Source organism: Cadophora gregata, assembly GCF_030347475.1.
Source record: "Cadophora gregata isolate MNR1 chromosome Unknown scaffold_12, whole genome shotgun sequence".
Taxonomy (NCBI): domain Eukaryota; kingdom Fungi; phylum Ascomycota; class Leotiomycetes; order Helotiales; family Ploettnerulaceae; genus Cadophora; species Cadophora gregata.
Genome location: NW_026695935.1, coordinates 874,665 through 899,414, shown reverse-complemented (window position 1 = coordinate 899,414; position 24,750 = coordinate 874,665). Strand labels below are relative to the sequence as shown.

General features: G+C 48.8%; 9 protein-coding genes across 9 annotated transcripts; 6 read left to right on the top strand and 3 right to left on the bottom strand.

Moving 5' to 3' along the window:
- Window positions 1–57: 57 nt before the first annotated feature.
- ONS95_003138 (uncharacterized protein) lies at window positions 58–2,619 on the bottom strand. Its single transcript, XM_058496427.1, has 2 exons — window positions 1,269–2,619; window positions 58–1,213 (listed from the first exon to the last, which is right to left on the bottom strand). Exons 1-2 carry the CDS (start codon window positions 1,437–1,439, stop codon window positions 140–142), a joined length of 1,245 nt encoding a protein of 414 aa, XP_058353678.1. The 5' UTR covers window positions 1,440–2,619; the 3' UTR covers window positions 58–139.
- On the top strand, window positions 2,607–5,928 carry ONS95_003137 (uncharacterized protein). Its single transcript, XM_058496426.1, has 3 exons — window positions 2,607–3,495; window positions 3,546–3,955; window positions 4,009–5,928. The coding sequence occupies exons 1-3, from the start codon at window positions 3,115–3,117 to the stop codon at window positions 4,859–4,861; spliced, it is 1,644 nt and encodes a 547-aa protein (XP_058353677.1). The 5' UTR covers window positions 2,607–3,114; the 3' UTR covers window positions 4,862–5,928.
- Window positions 5,929–6,898: 970 nt separating this feature from the next.
- ONS95_003136 (uncharacterized protein) lies at window positions 6,899–8,664 on the top strand (the record flags this gene model as incomplete). The annotated part of the gene is made up of 3 exons (XM_058496425.1): window positions 6,899–8,031; window positions 8,086–8,261; window positions 8,362–8,664. Exons 1-3 carry the CDS (start codon window positions 7,842–7,844, stop codon window positions 8,662–8,664), a joined length of 669 nt encoding a protein of 222 aa, XP_058353676.1. The 5' UTR covers window positions 6,899–7,841.
- A 90-nt stretch (window positions 8,665–8,754) lies between these two features.
- Window positions 8,755–10,993, top strand: ONS95_003135 (uncharacterized protein). The gene is made up of 4 exons (XM_058496424.1): window positions 8,755–9,383; window positions 9,439–9,497; window positions 9,563–9,720; window positions 9,773–10,993. The coding sequence occupies exons 1-4, from the start codon at window positions 8,790–8,792 to the stop codon at window positions 9,952–9,954; spliced, it is 993 nt and encodes a 330-aa protein (XP_058353675.1). The 5' UTR covers window positions 8,755–8,789; the 3' UTR covers window positions 9,955–10,993.
- ONS95_003134 (uncharacterized protein) lies at window positions 9,999–11,143 on the bottom strand. Its single transcript, XM_058496423.1, has one exon. The coding sequence runs from the start codon at window positions 10,960–10,962 to the stop codon at window positions 10,219–10,221; it is 744 nt and encodes a 247-aa protein (XP_058353674.1). The 5' UTR covers window positions 10,963–11,143; the 3' UTR covers window positions 9,999–10,218.
- Window positions 11,144–11,205: 62 nt separating this feature from the next.
- ONS95_003133 (uncharacterized protein) lies at window positions 11,206–13,168 on the top strand. The gene is made up of 2 exons (XM_058496422.1): window positions 11,206–12,167; window positions 12,216–13,168. Exons 1-2 carry the CDS (start codon window positions 11,887–11,889, stop codon window positions 13,003–13,005), a joined length of 1,071 nt encoding a protein of 356 aa, XP_058353673.1. The 5' UTR covers window positions 11,206–11,886; the 3' UTR covers window positions 13,006–13,168.
- A 284-nt stretch (window positions 13,169–13,452) lies between these two features.
- Window positions 13,453–14,218, top strand: ONS95_003132 (uncharacterized protein; the record flags this gene model as incomplete). The annotated part of the gene is made up of 2 exons (XM_058496421.1): window positions 13,453–13,753; window positions 13,815–14,218. 2 exons carry the CDS (start codon window positions 13,453–13,455, stop codon window positions 14,216–14,218), a joined length of 705 nt encoding a protein of 234 aa, XP_058353672.1.
- Window positions 14,219–15,328: 1,110 nt separating this feature from the next.
- On the top strand, window positions 15,329–16,768 carry MPK1 (Mitogen-activated protein kinase; the record flags this gene model as incomplete). Its single annotated transcript, XM_058496420.1, has 5 exons — window positions 15,329–15,441; window positions 15,493–15,625; window positions 15,678–15,744; window positions 15,794–16,108; window positions 16,158–16,768. The coding sequence occupies 5 exons, from the start codon at window positions 15,329–15,331 to the stop codon at window positions 16,766–16,768; spliced, it is 1,239 nt and encodes a 412-aa protein (XP_058353671.1).
- A 1,289-nt stretch (window positions 16,769–18,057) lies between these two features.
- Window positions 18,058–19,655, bottom strand: ONS95_003130 (uncharacterized protein). Its single transcript, XM_058496419.1, has 2 exons — window positions 19,173–19,655; window positions 18,058–19,001 (listed from the first exon to the last, which is right to left on the bottom strand). The coding sequence occupies exons 1-2, from the start codon at window positions 19,303–19,305 to the stop codon at window positions 18,460–18,462; spliced, it is 675 nt and encodes a 224-aa protein (XP_058353670.1). The 5' UTR covers window positions 19,306–19,655; the 3' UTR covers window positions 18,058–18,459.
- Window positions 19,656–24,750: the final 5,095 nt, after the last annotated feature.

Genomic DNA, 24,750 nt, shown 5'->3' with positions numbered 1-24,750 from the left:
GGCTAGGTATTACGAGCGAAACAGAATAAACGACTCCTTACTGGAGGTGCAGAATTCGGACACGACATGGACATGATAGGTGGCATGCGTGTGCATTCATTATGTCTACTTATGTCTATATCTCCAGTCTCATTGAACATCAAGTGTCAATACCCCGGTCCATGGTAAACTCGCACACGATGAACCCAATATATGCAGCGAATAAAGCCCATCCCATCCACCTCCTACCACCAAACATTACGATACCAAACAGTACCGCACTACTTGCCCACATGCACCCTATCTCGAAGAGCGTCACGCTGCCCTTTGGGCTGGCTATGTCGCCCGTAAGATATAAAACACCTGCACAGAGCGTGACAAGGAAAATGTTCGAACCAGCGGTATTAGCCACTACTATTCCCGATTCGCCACGTTTGGCGGAGAATATTGAGACGACCTTCTCTGGAAGGGTGGTCGCAAAGGAAAGGAGCGTTATTCCGAGGAGAGTCGAGGAGAGCGAGAACTCGGCCGAGAGGGTAGTAACGCTATGCGAGAGGATATAGCCGCTTAGAGAAAGAGCCAGGAAGCCTATTATGAGGTGCGTGAGGTGGTGAAGCGTGCTGTGGCCTCCGCGCTTGACGGTCTGCAAGGGTGAGAGGTTGACGTCGTCAAAGATGTCCTTGTGTAGCCCTTCATGGTGATCTTGTGGATTTGCGGGCGATGGTGGAACGCCTGTGTGCTGTCCGCTTTCGAGATCGTGTAATGTCGTTGTGCTGCTTGAGTTGGAATTGCTGCGGACGTGGAAATGTGTGTGCTTGTGGGCTGGCTTGGTTTTCAATGGTATGGAGCCATTCTCATCATCTGAGTCTGATTCCGAGTCCGAATCAGACGAGTCGCTGTCCGAGTCGCTGTCCGAATCCACTGGTGGTGACACAATGCCTTTATAAATTGCCCATGCGATAGATATGAAGTATAGCACGAATGTAACAAGCAGTAATCCACCCCCAATTCTACCAAGAGATTCGAAGAAGAGAATGAATATTGTGAAGAATGTCGTCAAGCCAAGCAGGACCCCCGTGTAGATCTTCGCGGAGCGATCGAAAGTTATCGCAGATGGAGAGAATATTAAGCCCAGGGAGAAGGCGCCTAATATATTCGAGATGCTGCTTCCGAGTATATTACCCAAGGCGAGAGGCGATTGCTTCTGGGAGATAGCTGCGACAACCACAACCAGCTGAGGAGGAGTCAACAACTTGATCACAGGTTTTGTCAGATTGATGTGGTCATACCTCTTCCCATTCTGCTCCAGCTGTCAAGAGAGCAACCAGAGTCGGTGGTATTCCCGTGCGCGAGGCTATCTTGGCTGTATGATCGATGAACTTGTCTGCGCCAAACTCAAGAACGAACAGCCCGCCGATGAAGGCCGCGATGTTGAACGCAACATTGTCGGAACTGACCATCGTGAACGAGTGTTGTCGATGGACCGATGAGGGTTGGGTCGGGAGGAGGGGTTAAGGTTGTATTAAAAGCCCCCTCCAGCTGGCAAGTGGCAAATAGGGGTGGTGGGTGTACGGGTCAGGAACAATACTCCATAGTACAACACAAGCGTGGTACTTTATTGACCTTGAGACATTGACCTGGAATAGGTCACCACCACAAGAGAGACAAAAGGAAGGAAACTGACGAGCTGTGAAATACGATATAATGCGGCTTCGCAGAAGATGAGAACTGAGGAGAATTGCCTAGGGAACGCGGGTGACCAGATTGGCGGGCCAGCTATCGCCCGTACAGAACAGGTGGGATTTTCTTCTTATCCCTTCAGCCGCAGCCTTCTTGTAGCGATAACAGAAATCCAAGGAATATCGATATTGGACACTCCTGTAGCTCCAAGGATACTCTGCCGCTCTTGGACGCGACTTTCATCAATTCGTCGAAGCGTGTCTGCGCGTTCAAGGTGGAAGGCAAATTGATAGCGTGCGCAGATAGATGAAATAAGCATAAGCTTGCCTCTGGCCTCTGGCCTCTTGCCCGTTTTTAGCTCACTCGGCAAGCGGGAAGCAGGAAGCCTTGCTTTATTATATCTCCATCTCCCTCCCTACCTGTACCTTGCTCGAACAAGCCTGGACCACCTTAGGTACTGTGCTGTACTCCTCTTCCTCTTACCTTAGATTTACGATCTTATGGGCTAGATGGATATTTTAGAAAGTCCGCCTCCTTACTTCGATTTCCTGTTGACCGTAAACCCTGGCCCCAACGAACTGGGCTTGCACTTTTGAGAAGTTTTTATTCTTCTACGTTTTGAGACTTCTGCGTCGGATATCTCACAGGCTGTCCTGCCGGAACCAGACGAGGAAGATGATAGCTCAGCTGCCGTTCCACATCCACATCCACATCCACATCCACATCCACATCCACATCCACAGCAAACATGGCTTCGCAGCCCTCTTTGATTTATTCGGACAGGCCAGCTGGCAGCTCCCCGTCGACTCCATGTGGCGTCGCTAGGCCGTCCTGAAAGGGCATGTTCCTGGCCCTGGCCCTGGCCCTGGCCATTTCCAGCTTGAGCGCCGGCAAGCCACTTCAACCTTTGTGGAAGAAGAAATGCTGGAACCGAGAAAGGCTCAAGGCTCAAGGCTCAAGGCTCAAGGCTCTGAGCTCCCCGATCACTCTTGGCCCCTGATTATTATTCTCGTGCTGCTGTGCGTCGCAATAATTCCTCCAGTCTCCTAGTCTTTTCGTGCAACTGCGTGCATTATTTCCCCTCCATGCAGACTAGTGTCCCGTCGAGTTCTGTGCCGTTGGCGTAGACCATGGCTGGTGCCGGTCTAGGGCGGTCTATCGAAAAGCAATATCTCGCGGTTGGGTATTGCAAAAATCCCATGGTAGGGGTCTCATGCATGGGCGGCACTAGATATACGATATGAGTGGCCTGAATCCCCATCACGTTGCTTCTACTATCTAATCTTTTGTCTCGCCGAGCTTTGGTTTGAAACCCTTGTTGCAGGCAGCTCTTTTCGCCTTGGACAGGGCGATATGAAGTGTTGATGTCCCCAAGTAGCAGCTCCTCTCTGCTCTCCCAGTCGCAGCTGCCACATTGTTTCGACCATCCCCTACGGCTCTCTCCTCCACAACAAAATGACTTCAAGTCATGACAGAGTTGAGCATGTCGTCAATTCAGAAGTTCCTTCGGACGCTGTGAAGGAGGACCCTAAAGCCATGTGTGACGAGAAGACGGGATTCCCCAGTGTTGCTGTTGAGCTTCAAGAGACGAGCCGGCAACGTCCTCACGCCGGAGACTACCTGCACGCATTCCGGGATGCCTTTTCCAAGCAGAGCGTCCGCAAGTATGCTGCTGTTCTTGTGAAATTTGGCAAGTTTGTTGGTCCTGCGGGAATCATCAGTGTCGCATACATTGATCCCGACAATTTCCAGACATCCATCTCTTCCGGTGTTCAATTCAAATTCAAGCTTCTGTTCATGGTGTTGATTTCGAACTTGATCGCAATTTTCCTCCAGGTACTGGCTCTCACTATGATGGATTTCCATGTACTGATTAGTAGTTATAGTCTCTGTCAGTCAAGCTTGGCTCAGTCACAGGAATGGATCTGGCGCAGATGAACAAGGCTCACCTCCCAAAATGGCTCAATATTGGGCTATGGTTTATTGCGGAAGCATCAATCATCGCCACTGATATTGGACAAGTCATTGGAACTGCCATTGCCATCAACATTCTCGTCCCGAAAATCCCATTGACGGCTGGTTGTGCTCTATCGATTGTGGACACCCTTTTCATCCTCTACTTTTACCGACCTGACGGATCAATGAGAGGCCTCCGACTCTTTGAACTCTTCGTTGGGACTTTTGTGATTGCAATCTTCATCTGTTTCTGTATCGAACTCTCGTACATCACAGATACCCCGGTTGGACATGTTTTCAAGGGATTCTTGCCGTCCAAGGCAGTTTTCCAAGGAGAAGGGTCAGTGTCGTCCTTGTGACCCATTATTCGTTCAAAAAGCTAATGTCAATCAGACTTTACCAATCGTGTGCCATTCTTGGAGGTACTCTCATGCCTCACACAATTTACTTGGGAACTGGGCTCGCTCAACCCCGCCTTCGCCAGTTTGACGTCAGAAACGACACATACAAAGAAGCTTTCAACAGCTCCAGACCTACGGCTCTCAAGCTCTATAAACCATCTCTTTCAGCCATCAAAGCCTGTATGAACTACTCCATTGCCGAACTCATTATTACCCTCTTCATAATCTCGGTCTTTGTCAACTCGTCGATACTCATCATCGCCGCTGCATCTTTAACCGAGGAAGCAGGGGAAGCAGATCTATGGGGTATGTATGATCTGTTCCAAGAGACCATTTCTAAAGCTGCCGGTACTATCTTCGCATTGTCCTTGTTGTTCTCTGGTATCAGCGCAGGAATTGTAGCTACAATGGCGGGTCAGATGGTCTTCGAGGGAGCTTTCAACTGGACTATCCGACCCTTTTACCGACGTCTCATAACTCGAGTTGTCGCTCTCATACCTGGTATCATCATCGCAGCTGTACTTGGGCGAGATGGTGTAGCAGCCGCTTTGAATGGGGCAAATGTTGTGCTGTCAGTCGCACTGATCTTCCTGACATTCCCACTCATCTGGTACACCAATTTCAATAAGTATATGATGGTTGAGACGGAGAGTGGAGCTAGTGCAGAGACCTTTGAGACGATAGGCGAAGGCGATGTTGAGAGAGTTAGGCCTGAGACGCCGAAGGTCAGCATGGCTAACAACTGGCCTACTGCTATTGCTGGAGGGATCATCTGGGTCATTATTGCATTCATGAACATTGCTACATTGACTCTCCTTGGACTGGGCATTGTCCAGCCTGATTAAGGCACATTGAAAGGCGTTCAAAATATGGAATTTTACGAATGATGAAGCGAGCTTGGAGATGATATGGCATTCTGGGCCGAACTTTGACATGTCAGCATATGAAATATCATACATGTTGGAACAAAATGTGTATGTTCCTGGTCTAGCTGTGATCTATCTTTTCATCAAAGAACTTGACAAATTAAAGTCTTTCCAGCGCTTTGGTATCCACGCTTATGGTTCGGCCCCTGCCACGCATCGACTCCTACGTCCAGAAAACCTTTGCTGCAGCTTGGCCCTCTAAGCTCAGCTCGCAAACTCCACAAGACTGACCACCTAATGCAGCCAATATACCCAGGCAGCGTTGCAACCTCCAAATATAATATGTACACTCTCCAGATGGCCCTCTCACATATCTATCTCTCGTCCCTGACCATGACCTCAAATTGACCATCATCCTCAATGCCATATTTCTATGTCTCAACATAGCAATGGCACAACCTCTCAGTACAATGATAAATAGCACTGCGACTGAACACTCCTAGCGAGCATATCTGCTGGAAATCGTCGCCCGATGGATGAAGTACCATGGATATTGTCTGGAGCTGTGCGTCCGTCTTGCTCGTCTGTACATACAAATGCTTGCATTTGAATATCTCGAGCTTTGAGGAGAATAGGGCAGGCTGGAAGATGCCCAAGAGATGAGGCATTTTGTATCGGCTTGAATGGTTGATTGTCAAGGAGTAGTTGAAGAAAAATAAATGGATGAGGCTTATGCTTCTCGCGCCAGAGATTGGGGCTCTTTTTGCTTATAGCTAATACATGGAGGCTCGAGCGGAGGTTCACAGGCTTTGGCAGAGCTTCCCGATGAGAGACTCACATTGACTCATGCCTTTTATGCGCTTGTCGGTGGGTTTGCGGCTGGTATTGGGAAACTTCGTGAGACTTCGCCCAAGAGTAGGTCACACCAAGCAGCTTATGTTGTATGCATACTTGCGAAACTATCTCCGCTCCGATGTTTAATTCTAGGCATCCGGACAAGTGATATATCTCACAACATCCAGCGCAACGATTACAAGACTTTGAAGCGCAAATTTAGCAATTTTGACGAAGCTGATTTGCATAATTAAGGTGTTGTACCGCAATGATTTGGTAATAAACTTGCGGGACATGCCTTCCAAACAAACTTCAATGCACATCGGAACAAAGGAATAAAAATGACAGTCGTGGCATTTGCGAAGCCTCCACCATTTTCAATCAAGCGAGAGCTAAGTAGCACAGCAGTGGCTACTAGGAAAATGGTAAGAAGAGATTATTAATAGCTCAAGATGGCCGGTAACCCAGGTAGGCAGAGTTTCTCGGGCTTTGTGTAATCAACCATTATAGGCGACAAGATCCGGTCTTGCCCGCAATGGCTACTGGCATTAGTGTTGCTATTGATGCAAAACGACAATTCCCGGGTATTATTCTTGCATAGTTAAAGGATAATCTCGCAGTTAGAGTGATCATGTGCATGAACTCGGAAAGTATGCGAGTCCCTTGAAGACCCGGCACATTGAATTGAGTTTTTTATTTATATTGACGTTGGGTTAAGCGAGGCACCAATCAGGCATACTCCAAAACCTACGAATACGTCTCTATGTGCCTCGATGAGTCTAAGAATTAAGTACTTTCAAAGTGAGCCTTAGACTCACAAAATCGTAGGTCGCATCGACTTCAAACCCGGACTTAAGACACCTCCAGCGAGCAAAAACCAGGCCTGAAGGGAGAGTCCTCCACTGCAATATTACGAGATGATTTTACACCCGAATCAATTTTGTCATTTCTCCACCTCAACGACAGACTATTAAATCTTTTAATCCATGTCTACTGCAGAAAAAATGGATACAGTGATACCAGCAATCGCTGCTTCGCCGCATACCCGTCGCGAGAGATTCTGTCATGTGAGTTTCCCATATCTTTCGATAAAGAGGGGCGGAATCTTCCAGGCAACCGAGGAATGCAAGATATGAGAACCTGAAGAAAAGCTCTTTTACTAACAGACAAAGATCTGACTCTCTTCAAGGTGCTCTTGAACGAAGTTTACCGTCCAGGCATTCTGACATGGGAACCCCATGGAAAACCATTTGCATTTCAACCACGCGTAATATCCTCAAAATGTTACACACATCATTATAACGAAGTTTTCGGTTCTGGCAATAATTATGGCCCCCAATCCTTTATCATAAGACGTAAGATCTTCCAATACCTAAGCTTGGCCAGGGAGGTGGAAAGTTTGTCCCGAAGGTTCAGAGCGATGAACAGGGGTAAATATGGATCCACGTAATCGTTATCTCATGGAACAACAACACCAACAGCCATACGGAGGAGAGCAGAGTAGGTAGAGTCTGAACAGATGATTGCAGCAGAGGTGGTTCTATTTTCCTGCCATTTGCATCATAGTCGGCTTGACCCTGCGCAGAGCTTCGTAGGCTGCATGGAAAGCAATTCGTCCGCTCGTCGCCATCGCTTAGCTCCCAACTCAAGCTTCATGAGGAAGGTCCGAAGTTCGACTCAAGGGACTGCTTGCGACGCAACCATCCTCTACTACGCTAGAAATCAACTGCAAGCGCTTGTCAAAAAGTCACTGAGCCATGGCCATTCAGGAGTTCAGGAGTCGCGCTTCGATTTTGGTGTACTCTGACTTGATTGAGATCGACTCAGTGAAGCTTTCGTCCTAAAGGTTTGTATTCAACCTAAATTCTTTGCAAGGATCTACCGATTTGATGAACAGGTACGAGGGCGGCAGTGCCGAAGATTGGTCCATCCATGGGATCTTCATGGACCTTTCATCCCGGGCTGTGTTGCCCTCGACATCGGATAGAGTGGGGTTTGTATTTTCCCTTGAAGTTCTTCTTCATGCCAGTCTATATAATATGGCGAGACCCTGAAGATTTATCATTTTTATTTATCCAACTCTTACCTTGTCGGTTCTCGATTTGGATTCTATCAGAAGCTCAAAATGCGTTTGTCAAGTATTGTTTCGGCTATAGCACTTACTGCAAGTGTAACTTCTGCTGCCCTTCATTCTGGGCGAAGCTTGAAGCATGTTGGCAAGGCAGACAAACCTCGTAAGATGCAGCAGAGGGCTTCTCCGGTCAAGACTCACGACCGTCGGGGTGCGCCACAGCACTTGACAGATTCCACTACTAGTAAGTCCTCTTCGCAAGGAAACACTGGACCACCAATCGTTAATCATATCAAAGAGTATGCCGTAAATGGCAGTGCGATACCCGAGGTGGATTTTGATATTGGAGAATCGTATGCTGGCCTGATGCCAATTTCGAAGGCAGCAAATGAGTCCAGTCAACTGTACTTTTGGTACTTTCCCTCAGATAATCCAGCTGCAAGCGACGAGATTTTGATCTGGCTCAATGGTGGAGTACGTGTGGTTTTGCATTCCTCAACAATCGCCCTGCTTCAATTTCCGAAGTCCAACTTCACTTTGACAATGACCTTTTACTAACTGTTATCTTACTTAGCCTGGATGTTCTTCGCTGGAGGGTCTCTTGCAAGAAAATGGGCCATTCATCTGGCAATATGGAACCTACAAGCCTGTTAAGAATCCATATACCTGGGTCAACCTCACAAATGTGGTCTGGGTCGAACAGCCAGTCGGCACTGGGTTCTCGCAAGGAATCCCAACTGCAACGGACGAGACGGAAGTTGCGGCTCAATTCATGGGCTTCTGGGAGAATTTCATGGATACTTTTGCACTGCAAGGGCGGAGAGTGTTCATCACGGGTGAAAGTTGTAAGTTGAATCGTATTTCGTTCACAGCTTAGTCGAACTCCCAACAACGGCGCCGCCCCATCGGAAGACCGTTTTAATTTTACATACTGTTCAAATTAGAATGATTGCTAACTACCAAATTGACGCCGGGTACTACGTGCCTTATATAGCATCTGCAATGCTCGACAAGAATGATAAAACGTATTTTAACGTCGAAGCAACTATGATATATGACCCATCAACATCCTCCGGTGCCATACAACAACAAATACCTGCAGTTCAGTTTGTTGACTACTGGGCCGGACTCCATCCATTCAACCATAGCTACCGAGAATTTCTACACAATATGTCCGATTCCTGCGGCTATACCGCATATTTGAAGAAATATCTGACTTTCCCTCCTCCTGGACCATTCCCTGTAGAGTTACCCGGCACTGACGAGAACGGAACAACCACAGAAGACTGCGACGTATTTGATGCTATCTACAATGAGATATTCTGGCTCAATCCGTGCTGGGATATCTACCAAGTTGCTACCACATGTCCACAATTGTGGGATGTTCTGGGTTTCCCCGGCTCGCAAACTTATCTACCCGAGGGCGCAACTATATACTTCAACCGAACGGATGTTCAGAAGGCTATCAATGCGCCAATTGGAAACTGGGACGAGTGCTCTGACGGAGTTTTGCACACTGATAATAGTCCTCCTTCAGGTTTGAGTGTTCTTCCTGGTGTTATTGAAAGAAGCAAGCGAACCATTATTGGACACGGAGTAGGTTATTCCCTGAAATATGCGCGTCTGATACGACAGAATCTAACTATTCCAGGCCCTCGATATGATCTATATATCCAACGGGACCCTCCTGATGATCCAGAATATGACTTGGTGAGTTACGCTCCGCACCTAACCTTTTCATGACTTTGAGGATGACCTATCTGACTGCTGGATAGGAATGGGGCTCAAGGCTTTACGAAGAAGCCTTCTGATCCATTTTACGTCCCATACCACGATGAACAAAGCCTTTCGACATTAGCTGCTTCAGGCGTGTTGGGAACGACCCATACCGAGCGCGGTCTGACTTGGGTTAGCATTGATCTTTCAGGCCACAGTAAGTCTTCTCGTACGAGCAGGAGACATTTCATTTGACAAGAATTTTCCAGTGGTTCCCCAATATGCTCCATCTGCAGCGTATAGGCATCTTGAATTCCTTCTTGGAAGAGTCGAGTCCCTCTCCTCGAACGCTTCATTCACCACTATGGGTATTCCCCAACCCAACGTAACCATGGGAAATTGCACAGCACCACCCACGAGAAACGCGAGAGGGATTGAGTTGGATTACTAGAGCAAGGTAGGAACTGTGAACAACAGTTGTATAGAAATAGAAATCTCATGAATAATGATGCAGCTGTACATGTTTTGACATTTTACATTGTAAGAGCGGACTAATGAACCAAATGATGGTAAACGCCTGAATACCCGACCCAAACTCCACGCTCCCAAAACTCGTGTATTGATACAACAAGCGACATGCACAATCGAACTGTGCAGTCGGATAATCCCCTCCTTCGTTTCGTGTATCGAATTTGCCAATACCGTACTATTCTTTTCAGGCGTTCTTCCAGACGCCCTCCCGGCCGAATGCCATTTCCCGATCCTTCCTCATACCCTCCAAGACACCCACGAGCCCGCCATGTCGTAGTCTCTCCAGAACAACCTTCATTCCTTCCTTACTCTTTCCCAATTGGTTCTCCGTCTTCCGGCTGGCGATAGCTTCGATGCTTCGCTGGATACCGCTCGTGCTCCAGCTAGCCAGAAACCCTTTCTTTAGCTCTTCCCCATCCTCAGCTGAAGCAGATTCACCTTTCCTGGTTGCCCTAGCCCTTAACCTATCCCCTAGTCGACTCTTAAACATAACTGTCGTAACCACGCCAGTTGTTCCGGCTCCGACGCTGAAGTCTTCTCCCCCGTCAACAGGCACATGTCTTCGGTATTCCTGTTTCTCAACCACACTCAATATGCCCGTCCAATCCAGGTTCTTGCTTTCAGTTCGCATCCATCCCTCATTAACATCAATGGTGCTGGTTTCCAGTATGTAGCTCTCTGATCTCCCGCCACTGATGTTTCCCAGCACCGACTGCGGCAGCAGTTTCAGCACCGCAGATGGCAGCCTCGAGGATTTCCGATGGACACGGAGAGTATGGAGACGGCCTGCGGCATCGATACTCCGCGAGATCACATCGGTGGAAAGCACATGCGTGCTGTATGGGTTTGGGTATCGCAGGAAGTATGCGAGGGTTACGGCCGGAAAGGAGTAGTCGTATGCGAAGGTCGACTCGTAGAACTTAACCATTATGGATGGGTTTGTGGGGTAAGAGGCATTTGTGCTTGTGTTTGTACAGGAGGATGCTTGGTGAGGAGAAGAAAGTGGTACGTGATATGATGATGCGGTTTGGATTTGTTCGCTTCTGAAGTCAGGCCATCCATCCTCATGTTATGGCATTTGGCGCTAAACTAGAAAGGGACAGAATCTGAGAATCTGGGGAACACCTTAATTGGCGGGATGGCGGTTGGCACGAGACACCAAAATTTGAGTGCAAATGATTAATCACGAGAGTATGTACAATGGATGGAACCTTCTCCAGCTTCCCGAAGGCTATTCAATCATAGATTGTGTTGTGTTGTGAGTCGACTTTATTGCCTCAATACATTGAAGCTTCCCAGTCATACAATGGCCGACCACCGATTTACCCCTCGTCTAAATAAATTCCGTCCCTCATCCCACTTGAGTCAGAACAACAAACCCTCACAACACAACCAGTCTTCAATATGGCCGACACAGAACCCACGATTCAAGCAGAATTGGCTGCAGATGCGCCGACGACGAAGCAGACCGTGGATCCATGGAATGTGGCCGGAGAAATTGGTGCGGACGGAGTTGCGAAAGCCATCAATTACCTTACCTTGATCGACGAATTTGGCACCAAGAAGATTCTGGACGAGGATCTGGCAAGATTCGAGAAGGTGACAGGAAAGAAACCACATCGATTTATGCGGAGAGGGATTGTCTTCAGCCATAGGGATCTAAACCTTATTTTGGATCGTCATGAGAGGGGAGAACCATTCTTCTTGTATACTGGGCGCGGACCAAGCAGTGATAGCATGCACATTGGGCATACTATTCCTTTCGAGTTTACGAAGTGAGTCTTAAGACTGAAGCGTGTGCGAATAATCTGTCCTCTTTGAAAGGTAATTCTTCAACAGTTACAATTTGCTAATGACTCACAGGTGGTTGCAAGATGTGTTCGATGTGCCGCTCATTATCATGATGACCGACGATGAGAAGTATATCTTTTCCGAGAAGCGCACGATTGAGGAAGTCCAAAGATATACTCTGGGGAATGCGAAGGATATCATTGCCGTTGGATTCGATCCTAAAAAAACGTTTATGTTCAGCGACTACGATTATATGGGCGGAGCATTCTACAGAAATGTGACAAGAATGTCTAAGCATATTACTCTCAATGTTGCAAGGGCTGTCTTTGGATTTGACGGCAGGTATGTTGCGGTCAAGAATGTAAAGATGCTTTTACTTACTATAATCAGTTCCAACATTGGCAAGGTTCACTTTGGAGCAGTTCAAGGCGCAACTTCTTTCGCATCCTCCTTCCCTCACATATTTGGCACCGATGAAGCTGTCACCAACCAGATACCCGCCATGATTCCCTGTGCGATTGATCAAGACCCCTATTTCCGCGTAACCCGCGACGTAGCAGCTCGTTTGCACTTCGCTAAACCAGCTCTCATCCACGCGCGCTTCCTCGACGCCCTCCAAGGTCCTGGTTCCAAAATGAGCGCTTCGATCGATACGTCTGCAATCTTCATGGCTGATGACCCGAAGAAAATCAAGACAAAGATTAACAAATATGCTTTCAGTGGTGGACGTGAGACTGAAGCAGAGCAGAGAGAAAAGGGTGGAGATGCCGATAAGGATGTCTCGTTCCAGTACTTGACATTTTTCTTGGAGGACGACGACCAGCTAGAGCAGATCCGAAAAGACTACACAAGTGGAAAGCTCTTGACTGGAGAGCTGAAGGCGAAGTGTATCGAAGAGCTGCAAACTTACACGAAGGGTTTCCAGGAGCGGAGAGCGGCAGTCACTGATGAGATTGTGGCGGACTTCATGAGCCTGAAGAAGCTGGAGTGGAAGGGAAACCCAAATCCATCTGTGGTCGTCCAGAAAGAGAACGAGGCACCTGCTAGTGCGGATGCAGCAAGTGGCCCCGGCGAGTTGACACAAAATCAGTTGAAGAAGATAGCGAAGCAGAAGTTGATAGATGAGAAGAAGGCGGCAAAGGCCGCAGAGAAAGCTGCAAAAGCTGTGGGAGGGTCATGATGATGAGTCTTAGACGTTGTTGTGTAGAGATGCGAATACCCAAGCTAGATAGCTAATGAGAAGCTTTGGCTCCGAGGTCTTGACCTTGTGAATGTGCTGGCTAGCACTCCTCATCGTCGACTCGATGAATCACGGTGTACAGAATGACTTGAATCACAACTGAGTACAGTTCATGTAGTAATTGAATCACAACTTGTGTGGTTTGTAACTGTATCTACCTACAAATGCCTCGCAAATCAAGCTTCAAATGCAAGCACAAGCCTCCAAAATATTGAAATCTCAACGTAACAAGCTTGAGAGACGATGCCAAAACACAAAGTCCAGCGCAGTTCCCACACCTGGAAGCATGACATCCAAGTCCTCACTTGCCTTCTCCGCTTAAGATGCCAGCCACCAGTTCCCTACACTCTCATCTCTTCTCTACTGCTACAAACGCGGCCATCACTCATGGTTCGCTTATCGGCAAAAGTGACGCCTAGAGAAGCTACACCCGAGAAAGGACTGCAGAAGTGGTTGGAGAAGTATTTGCAGGATATCTATGAGAAAGGCGAGGAATGGGGTAGTGAGGCCTGGAGGTTGGCCAGAGAGTGGGATGAGGATGCTGTGAGAGATATTGTGAGGAATGCTGGATTAGGTGTAGATGCTAGTATTATTGGTCGGGACCGTGGTGGTGAGGAGGATGATGACTTTGTAGTAATGGGCGAGGAGGAGTTGGAGTTGCAGATAAGGTGGAGGAAGGAGGACGATTGTAAGTTTTGTGTTGATGTTACTGAGACTTATACAAATGAAAAGTGCTGACTTGAACTCAGGGAGAGCTGGATCGACTCCACTTGGACGACCAGCCAGACTTGATTCCGTCGAGCAATCTGGCAACCTCTCATCTTGTCCTGTGCCTCACCTTGCAACTCAAAGACTTGGAGGTCACTTCAATCTCTCTTGTCGGACTGCAGAGACATCATGGGTGCCACCATTTCCACGTCAAGTCCAGCGAGGTGATCGGAGACGATGGAGACGAACGATAGGTGCTCAACGCCTAAGTGAAGTGAAAGCACCATCATCATGGAGGGAAGTTGACACCGAAGAAGAAGAAGAGCCGAGCCACAAACCGAATGAAACGAAACTTGATCAGCCCCAGGATTCGGTTACTGGTGAAGTATGCACTGAACCTTTCGGCTACTTTGGATACCAAGGATGGACAGAAATGACGCAGTAGGACTATTTTTGTCAAAATGGTTTGTTTTGGTTCGACGACTAAGTGGGGGCGAAGGCTTGTGCCCTGCATGATTTATGCGTTTATTGTTAGCAAAGTCGGGCGGAGCTGACGATAGGTATGGATGGCAGTGGTGATAATGAAAAGGGATAGGGTGAGCTGTGGACCTGGTTCCCGGACTAGGTGAGCTGTAAGCTATCATCAGAAATGAATGAATTGACCAATAATTGCAATTCTTTTTCAATGAGCTTCCAGAATCAAACGATGCCGCGAGCGACGAGGCCACTCAAGCGCGAGCGTTTGTGGTGAAGCATGCAAATGTCTCTTGCCGCCGACACTTGTGACAGTGACAAGAACGGCGCGGTTAATCAGCCACAAAGTGCAAAAGCTCCAATAAGAAGAGCCATACTTTCGGGTCAAGCGGCGAAAAGATGTGTGTACGCTGCAATGCGGCGGTGATTGACAAGGTAATCTGGACATGAAACACTCTATGATGTGGCTTTGGTGAGAAATCGCGTGTCGAAAGACAAGTTGAGGAGTATTGGAGTGTTGTTGTTGTCCTCGTCCCGGCTCAGCCTTGTGGAGTCTTAGTCCAGGACTGGTCTGCCATTGGCGCATTCAACCCCGCTTAGATCTTCCCCTGCTCTCCCCTCCCTCCCCTCTCCCCTTCCAGCACAACGGGCAAGTCCTGTTCTTGAGCTGATGCTGAGATGTTACATTAAGGGCTTACATCCTCACTCCCACTCCGGCCATACAAGAGGCCAGCTTCGACCTCTTTTCAGCCCTACCGTTCCGAACGAACGTACCCACCTGCATTCGCTCTGCTGATAAAAGCTGTATTGCATCGCATCGCCAACTTAATTCTTTGACTTGCGCTGTCGTCGTTCTCGCTCTCGTTCCTGCTGCCCCGCCATTTCGAGCACTTGCGCTCTCACGAATCCTCTACCCAACTCTTTGCGCGCGGCTACGACGTGAATACATATCGCACGCCGGGATATTACAGCTAAGAGTCGAGCTCTTGCTTATATTCATCGATCGCCTCGAGACGCACGTCGATTTCAAACTCACAAATCGGACTGAGCAAATCCCCACGGTTACATCTACCCCGCCATCATGTCGGACCTCCAGGGAAGAAAGGTGTTCAAGGTCTTCAACCAGGACTTCATTGTCGACGAGAGATACACTGTGACCAAGGAGTTGGGACAAGGTGCTTATGGTATTGTCTGGTACGCACGGTATCTGCCAGCGTAGATGGCACTCGCTGATGATTGATACAGTGCTGCCACCAACTCTCAAACTCAAGAAGGTGTTGCCATCAAGAAGGTTACGAATGTGTTCTCGAAGAAGATTCTCGCAAAGCGTGCGCTGCGAGAAATAAAGCTGCTACAACACTTCAGAGGTCACCGAAACGTAGGTCAACACATACGCTGGACCTGGTTGGATTTGGAGCTGATGCCAGTAGATCACTTGTCTGTATGATATGGACATTCCTCGCCCGGACAACTTCAACGAGACCTATCTCTACGAGGGTATTTACATTTCATTTGTGTCTGCAGAAAACATGCTGACGAAAGCCAGAGCTCATGGAGTGTGATCTCGCTGCCATTATTCGATCCGGCCAACCCCTCACCGACGCCCATTTCCAATCTTTCATCTACCAAATCCTCTGTGGTCTTAAATACATTCACTCTGCAAATGTCCTTCATCGGGATTTGAAGCCTGGTAATCTGCTGGTCAACGCTGACTGCGAGCTGAAGATTTGCGATTTCGGTTTGGCTAGAGGTTTCTCTGTTGATCCGGAGGAGAATGCGGGTTATATGACCGAGTATGTGGCGACGAGATGGTACCGTGCTCCTGAAATTATGTTGAGCTTCCAGAGCTACACAAAAGCTAGTAAGTACTGTTCTACGCTGCTTGCAGACAATCTGGTAACAATTCAAAGTCGATGTCTGGTCCGTTGGATGCATCCTTGCCGAATTGCTCGGAGGGCGCCCGTTCTTCAAGGGTAGAGATTACGTTGATCAACTCAACCAGATCCTTCATATCCTCGGAACACCCAATGAGGAGACCCTCTGCCGTATTGGATCTCCCCGAGCTCAAGAATACGTCCGCAACCTCCCACACATGGCCAAGCGACCATTCCCAACCTTGTTTCCAAATGCCAATCCCGACGCATTGAACCTTTTGGATCATATGCTGGCTTTCGATCCATCATCGCGAATCTCTGTCGAGGAGGCTCTCGAACACCCATACCTTCACATCTGGCACGATGCCTCTGACGAACCCGGGTGCCCAACAACGTTCAATTTCGACTTCGAAGTCGTAGAGGATGTCGGCGAGATGCGCAAGATGATCTTGGACGAGGTCGCTCGCTTCAGACAGCATGTCCGTATCCAACCCGGTCAACAAGGAGCCAGCCAAGGTCCCGCAGTGCCGATTCCCCAAGGTGGAGGTGGATGGAGCAATGAAGATCCTCGTCCTCAAGAGTATGGCCAGAATGCCACTGGTCTTGAGCAGGACTTGCAGGGTGGATTGGATGCTATGCGCGCATAGATTGCTGGACATGATACACAGACAAACAAGCGGATGAATCTGGAATTTGCGCACGACGAATACAAGAGACCACTGGAAAGAAAGGGGATTCGCGATGAGTGAACGAGTGAGAGGACAAAAGATCTTAATAATGAATTTGACGATTTCGCAACCTTTTCTTTCTTTTCGTCAGTCTCTCGAAAGTTTTATACCTGAATCTCTTGCAAAAATGTTCCTGAGGATCCTCTAACTAGTGATCCCTTGTCACGAGCGATCGATTGGAGTTCCTCGCCCGAGACAAGGGGTCCACTGACTAGAGCGTAGCTCCCGGCGCTGTCAGTTATCGCAAGCGCTACATATTGTCTCATCATTGGTGATGTAACTAGTATTTACATTACAACTCAACACTGGCGTATCTTCTGAGTCCCGCTTTGCATCAACGTTTACTGCCCTACTATCCCCCGGCCGTTGTCAGTCTCAAATCAACGCACTGGTCCAAAAACGCAAGCCAGTCAGAAATCAGCAAAACTACTCACAACTGCTGGGAGAGCAGAGCGAGATTTCTATCTCGATACCGGAAGCAGGGGTACAGTACAGTCGATTCTATTATGTTTCTTCGACTTTCTTTTTCTCGACTTATACAGGATCTCTGTACTTTGTTTCGGTCCCCCCACGAAGGATCCTAACATCAAGCACTCATGCCGAGCTGATGATTGATAAGAGCACAACAGTCGAATCCGGCAGGAATGAAAAAGCAGCCGCGAAAAGTCCCCGGCGCGAGCATGTGCACTGTTCCTCTTCCTCTGTCCCCTTCCTTCCTCGCTCGTCTTCTCGCACTGCAATGCAAAGCCTTTATATCCTGAGTTCCTATCTCATGCTTTCATTCCCGTATACCTCAAATGGTCTTAGATCTCCCTTCCTCATGACCATAAAAATGATATGTGACAAGGGGCAGTGATCCCTCGAGCGCAAGCGATAACTACGAGATCCTCGTTGAAGAAGCGAGGGGCAGTATTGGGAAACAGGGACACGCGGGAGAGGTCCAGGGGATGAGGATGAGGATGGATTCAGGTAGACGCCAAATACAGCAGAGGATTGCTTTATAGAAATAGAAGACACTTGTTGAGGAATAGCTGAGTGTCTGCGCGAGTCAAGCCATGAAACTCTATCGCGCGAGTTGGGTGGTTTGTTTACAGTCTCGCAGTCTTTACCGAGCCAGAGTCAGTGCGCCGAGGCTTATCGCAACATCAGTGTTCTCTGTACGGCTTTCAATGTCTGTCACTCACTCAGAACATTCTCAGCTGCTTTAGCTTTGAAAAAAGTACGCATGATATTTTGCTTTGCAATCCTCTCTATATAATCACCGGCCTGCATTCCACGCAACGGAAAAACATTGGTATATTTCGCAATACAATTGCAAAAGGCAGATCATCGCGCAGCGCACGAGCAAGCAAGCAAATGAAGCTCAGGCTCTGAAGTATGTACATGAATCAACTCTCTCGTCCTTAAACAACTCTTGTTTTTTTTTCCCCTCCATTTTTCTCCCATAATCGTGCTGACACGAAAGAACCTTTTTGTCGTGTATATCATGTTGATACTGTTCCGTCCGTCCAAGGCACCCTGAGATCTTGATATTTCTGGACATATTGTTGCTCCTTATTTGCTTCCTCCCACATTCTACTCCTCACATTAATCCACAGGTAGTTGACGACTTAACCGTAGAACCAGTACTCAGCGGCATACTGCACACTCTGTGGGCCTGGTTGAGTGCAAACGGCCTTTCCACCAGCAGTAACGACTCTGTACACAGCGCCCAATCCAACACTAGTGTATCCCTTCTTGGAAGTCAGATACAGCCAGTCGACGGCACCCTGTCCACCAGGTCCCTTGCTGGCATTAGCCGGCGCAGTGGTGTTCGCAGCCTTGGCAGCAAACAAGCTCTTCTTGACGGCGGTGAGGTCGAAGACAGGCGTGCCGGAGGCATCGAAGTAGTGGTTTCCAAGTGGCTCGAGGACGCTGTTGGCGACTTTGATGGAGGCGCTGCCTTTTGGCTGAGGAATCATGACGGCCATGGGAGGGATGGCGTGCAAGGCCGTGGTGGAGCTGTAGGCGAGGAAGGTGGCATCATAGAGCGTTGCGATGGCTCCAATGGCAACAGGGGGCGAAGTGGCTCTTGCGCATGTGTAGTTTTGAACACCGCGGCCGATGGCTACGTATTTGAGGGCGAGAGTTGGAGCTGGGAGTTCGACTGCGTCTGTAAGATCGGTCGTTAGTGTCTGGTCGTTGGCTTTTGGAGGAATGTGATACTGGGTTTGAGATTGAGTGAGGTAAGAGAGAGGGAAAATTGAGGAGTTCTTATGAAGGTGAGGGGACATAAGAGGGTGGTACTGGTTTGAGAATATTGTTAAAGAATTCGGGTACTCACTACCAGTGGAGGGAAGAGCTGGTGCTTGACCTGGCAGAGGACAATCCGGAGCTGGAGCGGCTGGAGCACCAGACGAAAGTTGGAGAAGAGGTGTGAGGAGGAGTCCCACGCAAATGGCACGTAGAGAAGGCATCTTGAATTTGGATTGATGTGGAGAGATCTGAGGTCTTTGTGCTGATATCTGGGATTGAAGGTTGGCGTTATTTTGGTTTGTTGTGAGCGAGAATTGATGCTGAAATAGCCGAGAGTAGAATAACCAAGAACTGAAATTCCTTGTGTAGGATGCGAAGAGGGTGAAGTGATTCTTGGATAGTGAATCAACCGGTTGATCAAGATCCTATCTTTCAGAACTAGCTGAAGAGAATGAGAAAGGTGAGTTGAAAGTCGAGACGAGTAGGTGAAGTCGAGAGATGAGACGAGACGAGATCGAAAAGATAATGGAAGACTGGCAAGACAAACAGATAGTAGACGATAGATAGTGAATGATTCTCTATTCAACAAAGGACGGACTGGGAGAGTCTTATACTTTTTTTACGGACGACTGTTGAAAGTAGATGAGAGCGGCTTGAAATGCATGTACCCCTACCGCGACCTGCATGTGTCCTAGGTACTCCTGCCGTGGGTACTTCTAACCTTCAACCTTACCCTGGCTTGCTACTGTAAGTTGCCTGGCTTGCCTGCCTCGCCTCCCCCAGTTCCTTTGCCCTACCCTCCTCCTCCCCTTCCCCTCCCCTACCTGCTCCTGCAGTGCTCCCACCCTTGCTGCCACCTGCATAGCAACCCTTGCTCTGTCCTCAATCTCCTCCGTCGAGTCTAGCCACCTCCGGTCATGCTGTCGGTCCCCGTGCCTCGTGCCTCGTGCCTCGTCCTCTGCAGCAGCGTCTGCTCGCCTCGACCGTTGTGCTGCTTGAGCTTTGGCCTTGGCCTTGGCCTTGGCCGGCGGTGGGTGGTTGCTAAAATTGCATTATTTTCCCTTTTTCCCTCACGGGGGGGCCTGGGGCCTGGGGCCTGCAGTCGAAGCTTAGGTAGCCTAGCCTTGATTGCAGCGCCGTTCCAATCGCGCTAAAGTTGGTTTCGCAGACGCCCTGCAGGCTTCGATCCCGGCCCATTATTATTCAGGTCAAGTCCAGCGTGCTGACAGGAATAATAATGCCCGCAGCCTCCAGGTCGCTGTGCCGTCTTCGTACGCAATTTAGCTCCTCGGGTGCGTCTGTTCAGTCACTCAGTGTTTCTCTTCTGCGTCTGTGAACCCGCCAACTTCCCCGACGGACTGCTGGAGATCATGCTAGACTACTACAGTACTTGAGTACGGGTGAAGTCAGACTTTAGACATGGCTAGGGACCTGGGAGCTGTAGCATGTACCCAGATGGGGCGAAGCAGTTCGCAGTTCGCAGTTCGCCGTTCGTCAAGGCTCATGCTACAGTATTAGCACTCCGCGCTCTAGCTAGGTATCCTGTAATCTGTATCCTACCCCTCAAAAATCCCTTGTGGAGCTCAAGTGGAATCGAAGGTCAAGGCAAATCATCAGGAAAGCCCAGGGATGGACCGTGCCGCTGTCCAGTCCCAGAGCGTCCCAGTCGTCCATTTTACCCATCCTGTCTGTCCCATGCATTGCCTTGTCTTGTGTTGTCTTGTTGCTCTCTATCAAGATCGCATCTCCGACACCAATTCTCCTTGTTGGTTTGCACCCCTGTACTCACATTGCAAGATGCGATGCGATGCCATTGAAGAATCAATGGAACGAAATTCTGACAGGCATGGCTGTCGCTTTGAGTCTTTGCCCGGCATCACGTAACTTACCTTGCCTATGCCCTACTCCGCCATCTCGGCCGCCTTCCGCACCACATCCATTTCTGATATCCACATCCATCCACTCATGAGTCCAGATTTAGCCGGCCGGCGGCAAAACATCAATAAAATAATAATCCCCCAGATGGGCAGTCAGGTTGACAGGTCGCCATGGCCTCGGCCCACCCATCCCATCTCTGCTCTGCTTATCGAGAAAAGTATGGGTGAGAACAGAGAGAATCAATTACGCACGTCCCGGGATAACTCAATGATGTGCTAGCTTGATTGAGGAAATACTACCTACCCTGTGAAATGCTTGAGCTTTGATGTGGTGGAACCGCCACCTTCCCCTTCCTTCCTCCTTGTGGTAGCTGGCATCGCTACCGAATTCCCAGTCTACAATTCTCCCAGCTCTGTGCAGTCAGCCAGCGTGCCCCCGTTTCGTTTCATTATTCGAGATCCAAAACAACAGAACAACTTAACATCAGACGAAGACCATCTGTGCTGCTGCAACAGTTCATCGCATCCAGCACGCGTAACATTCATTGCTTACTGCTCGCCCCACGTCGGATCCTCCTGATCGACTTTCGAGAGTTTCCGCCGCCTCCCCAACCTTGACTTCGTGTTTGATCTCTGGCGGAGGATTATCCGGCTCTGTTGATAAAGTTCGAAGAGTGGAGTTGGAGATCACCGTTTGTTTCTTGTTTCGAGCCCCAGGGGCTCAGACAGTAACAGACCAGACGGAGCCGAAAGGGGAATAAATTATGTACAGGGTCCTGAAATGGAGGTTTCTGAATTGTGTTCACAAAGCTACTTTTCAAAGTCAATTTCTCTGGCAGAACGCTAGAAAGTCCGTAAGGTTCTGGAAGGCGTGGGATGCTTTAACAGTTGGGAACTTCAGACAGAGTTCAGGATGACCACCAAAGCAAAGTCCCACGATGATGCTGGACGTCCAACCCTTCCCAAACATCAACAAAGGCCAGAACAACTGGAATTGAAACAGTTCTCTGCCTTTCAATCTCCTCCGATCCGGACTTAGGACTCGACAGTAGACCCGAGCAGATCGGATCAATCAAATCCGTATTCTGCTTTGACATGTTTTCAGCCGTGCCTGCCCTCGTTCGGTTCGAAAGATCAGACGAACAGTGCAGAACAGCCCCTGTAAACAAAGTTTTCTTTTTTTGTTTTCAAGCCAGCCAACCTCCTCCTGTGCCATTGCATCTAGAGTCACATTTCTGTCAAACTCCAACAGAATTCCCTCATTCTCAATCAGCTCCGTGCAAAGACTTCGCTTACACCATTTCCCTCGAGGGCGCATCTGTCATACGCACCCAATACTTCCTAGCCGCCAGTGACCACTCTACCGAGACACAGAGTCGTGACCGCGGCAGCGCACATTAATCTATCAGCGAAGCTTATCAGGGAAATCAATATAGGCAGGGCTTAGATTAGATTAGCCAAGCTTTTACACTTTAAATTCTTCATTGACAGCTCTACAAAATACAAAATAATGGCAGATATCAAAAGCAGACATGTTTGACTGCAGCCAACGGTGCAAGGCATGTTGGCTCGCTCGGAAAGTTTCCTTGCGACACTTAAGCCTCCATATGTGTGCGGCGTTGTGGGAAGGATTCCAATCCCCGGAAGCCATGCGATGTGTAGTAGTAGTGAGGGGAGGCATGGTCAAAACATTCAAGCGAAGGGGGGCCCCAGGGGGCACGACTGAGATACCTCGACCTTGTTCATCCCAGTTCTGAGATAATGATCCCTAAAATCTCATCCTGATGTTCCAAACCCATGGCACCACGGTCCCTCGACCAACTTCTCTGGTCCCGTGGTGTACGGATGGTAGCATTTGACGTCCACATTATTCTCCCGAGAGAAGAGCATGGGAGAAACAAACTCAACTGTGCCACTCTCAAACATCCTTCTCGAACACAAGATCATGCGTCGAAAGTCAAAAGGACCATCCTGAAATCAAATCCAAATCAGAATCAAGTGCATACCGTATGTCGGATTTCGTCGTCTCCGAGCTACTACCTACCTCAACATAACTTATCCATGTCCGTCTGCCTGTCTGCCTGTCCTTCCATTACTAAAAATCTCCAGACCACTCGAAGCCTAAACCCAATTCTCGACCAAAGAAGAAGAAGCAAAATGAGAAATAAGCGCATGCAACCATCCCATCTCGCACTCTTCTCGCGGCAGCCGCCGTCATCTCCAAAGAGGGAAAAATTAGCTCCCGCACGCAAGAATGCCGGCTAGTCAGCTTGCCGACCAAAAACGTTATGGTGTGCATGCAGAAAGTGGAAATTGAGAACTAATTGTTCCCGATATAGCTGTGGATAAGACCTTTTTCCTTTTCCTCCGCGAATGTGCCGAAGGTAGGTAGTACAGCTTCTATTTTTGTCTGTTAATTATGGTTCTTTTCCTTGACTGACGGAGAGTAGGTACTGTAGTAATGATCCAGAATGGTGCAGTAGTGCTGTGAACCACGCGGGATGGTGCGTTTGCGGATGCCGGGAGCCGGCTGCTTTTTGGCGGGGTCGATGTGATCAACTTCGACCTCATTGCTCTGACCATTCGAGGATCGCTTTTCATGCACGGCAATTGCTCAAGGCAGATAGCAAATTAAAAAAACAATGAAAGGTATGATAGACGCAGTCATTCTTTCAACGGTCGTCCAAGGATTCAGCGGCAGCGTCTATTCATCATGACGGTCAGATCGTATATCGCATCCTCAAATGCCCATTGGCCAAATCGCAACTCTAGGATGGCCAATGAAGGCTTGACAGGACGTTTACCTTTCTAGTCAGGCGCGGCCAAGCGCTTGTAGACGCCTGGCTGGCTTTCTCTTTCTTTCATTTGTACTTAGTAATTTTGTTAGTTGAAGTTTCGATTTCGGACTGCGGTGCGCAATTTGGTCGCCTGCTTGGAGACCTGACTGAGTATGTCCGTGGGAGGCAAAGTGCGAGTCTGCTCCACGAAGGTAGGGTCCACCGGCTCAAACAAGCATCTGTTGGTGGAAGAACTTGCGATCCAATCGCAAGAAAAGTCCTTTGTCTCCTGCTAATACCATCGGCGGTGAAGCAAGTAAGCGGCGAAATCAAACGGAAAAGATCAGATGAGCTTTTGGAGTGACATATCATTGTTGGTTTCTCTCAACCAACAACACATACGTATGAACCTTATGTGTAAACCTCGAATGCCCGTCTAGCCGCTGCCACCGCACGGCAAAGCAAGTTCGGAGTCTGCAAAACTGCAGCCAACAGGTAGGAAAGTCCAATATCCTATTCGTCCCGTCGGGTCGCTCCTCCGTTCCATCGTCAAGTGTCTAGCTGATGGCGGTCTCTGTTGGGCGTCAACGCCTTTTAACGCCTTACCGATGCTACTGTGCGGCAAAGGCGGAAGAGCATGGCTCAATCTGGTAGAAATCTGGCTTTTTGTTGGTAGAAATGTTGGTTTGCCGCTTTGCCGATGCTTGGGTGCGGCGAGAAGACTTAGGAATGGATTTGTATGGTTGCTGGGACAGGATAGCGTCATGTGCTGATTCTGCCACGCAGTTTAAATTGAAAGGCACAGTCGCTGCATTGCATGGCGTGGCTCATGTCTGAAGAAAAGGCCGCTCGAGGCCAAAATGTAAAGTTGACCTTGATTTTGACCGCCATCGAGATGTGGATGGGAGGCCGCACCTACTTGCTGCAGGTTGAGGATCTGGGCTAGCAACAAGGCTTGGTAAGTACTAGGCCGGCCGGGACAGCGACCATATGGCCAGCTTGGAAGAAAGTG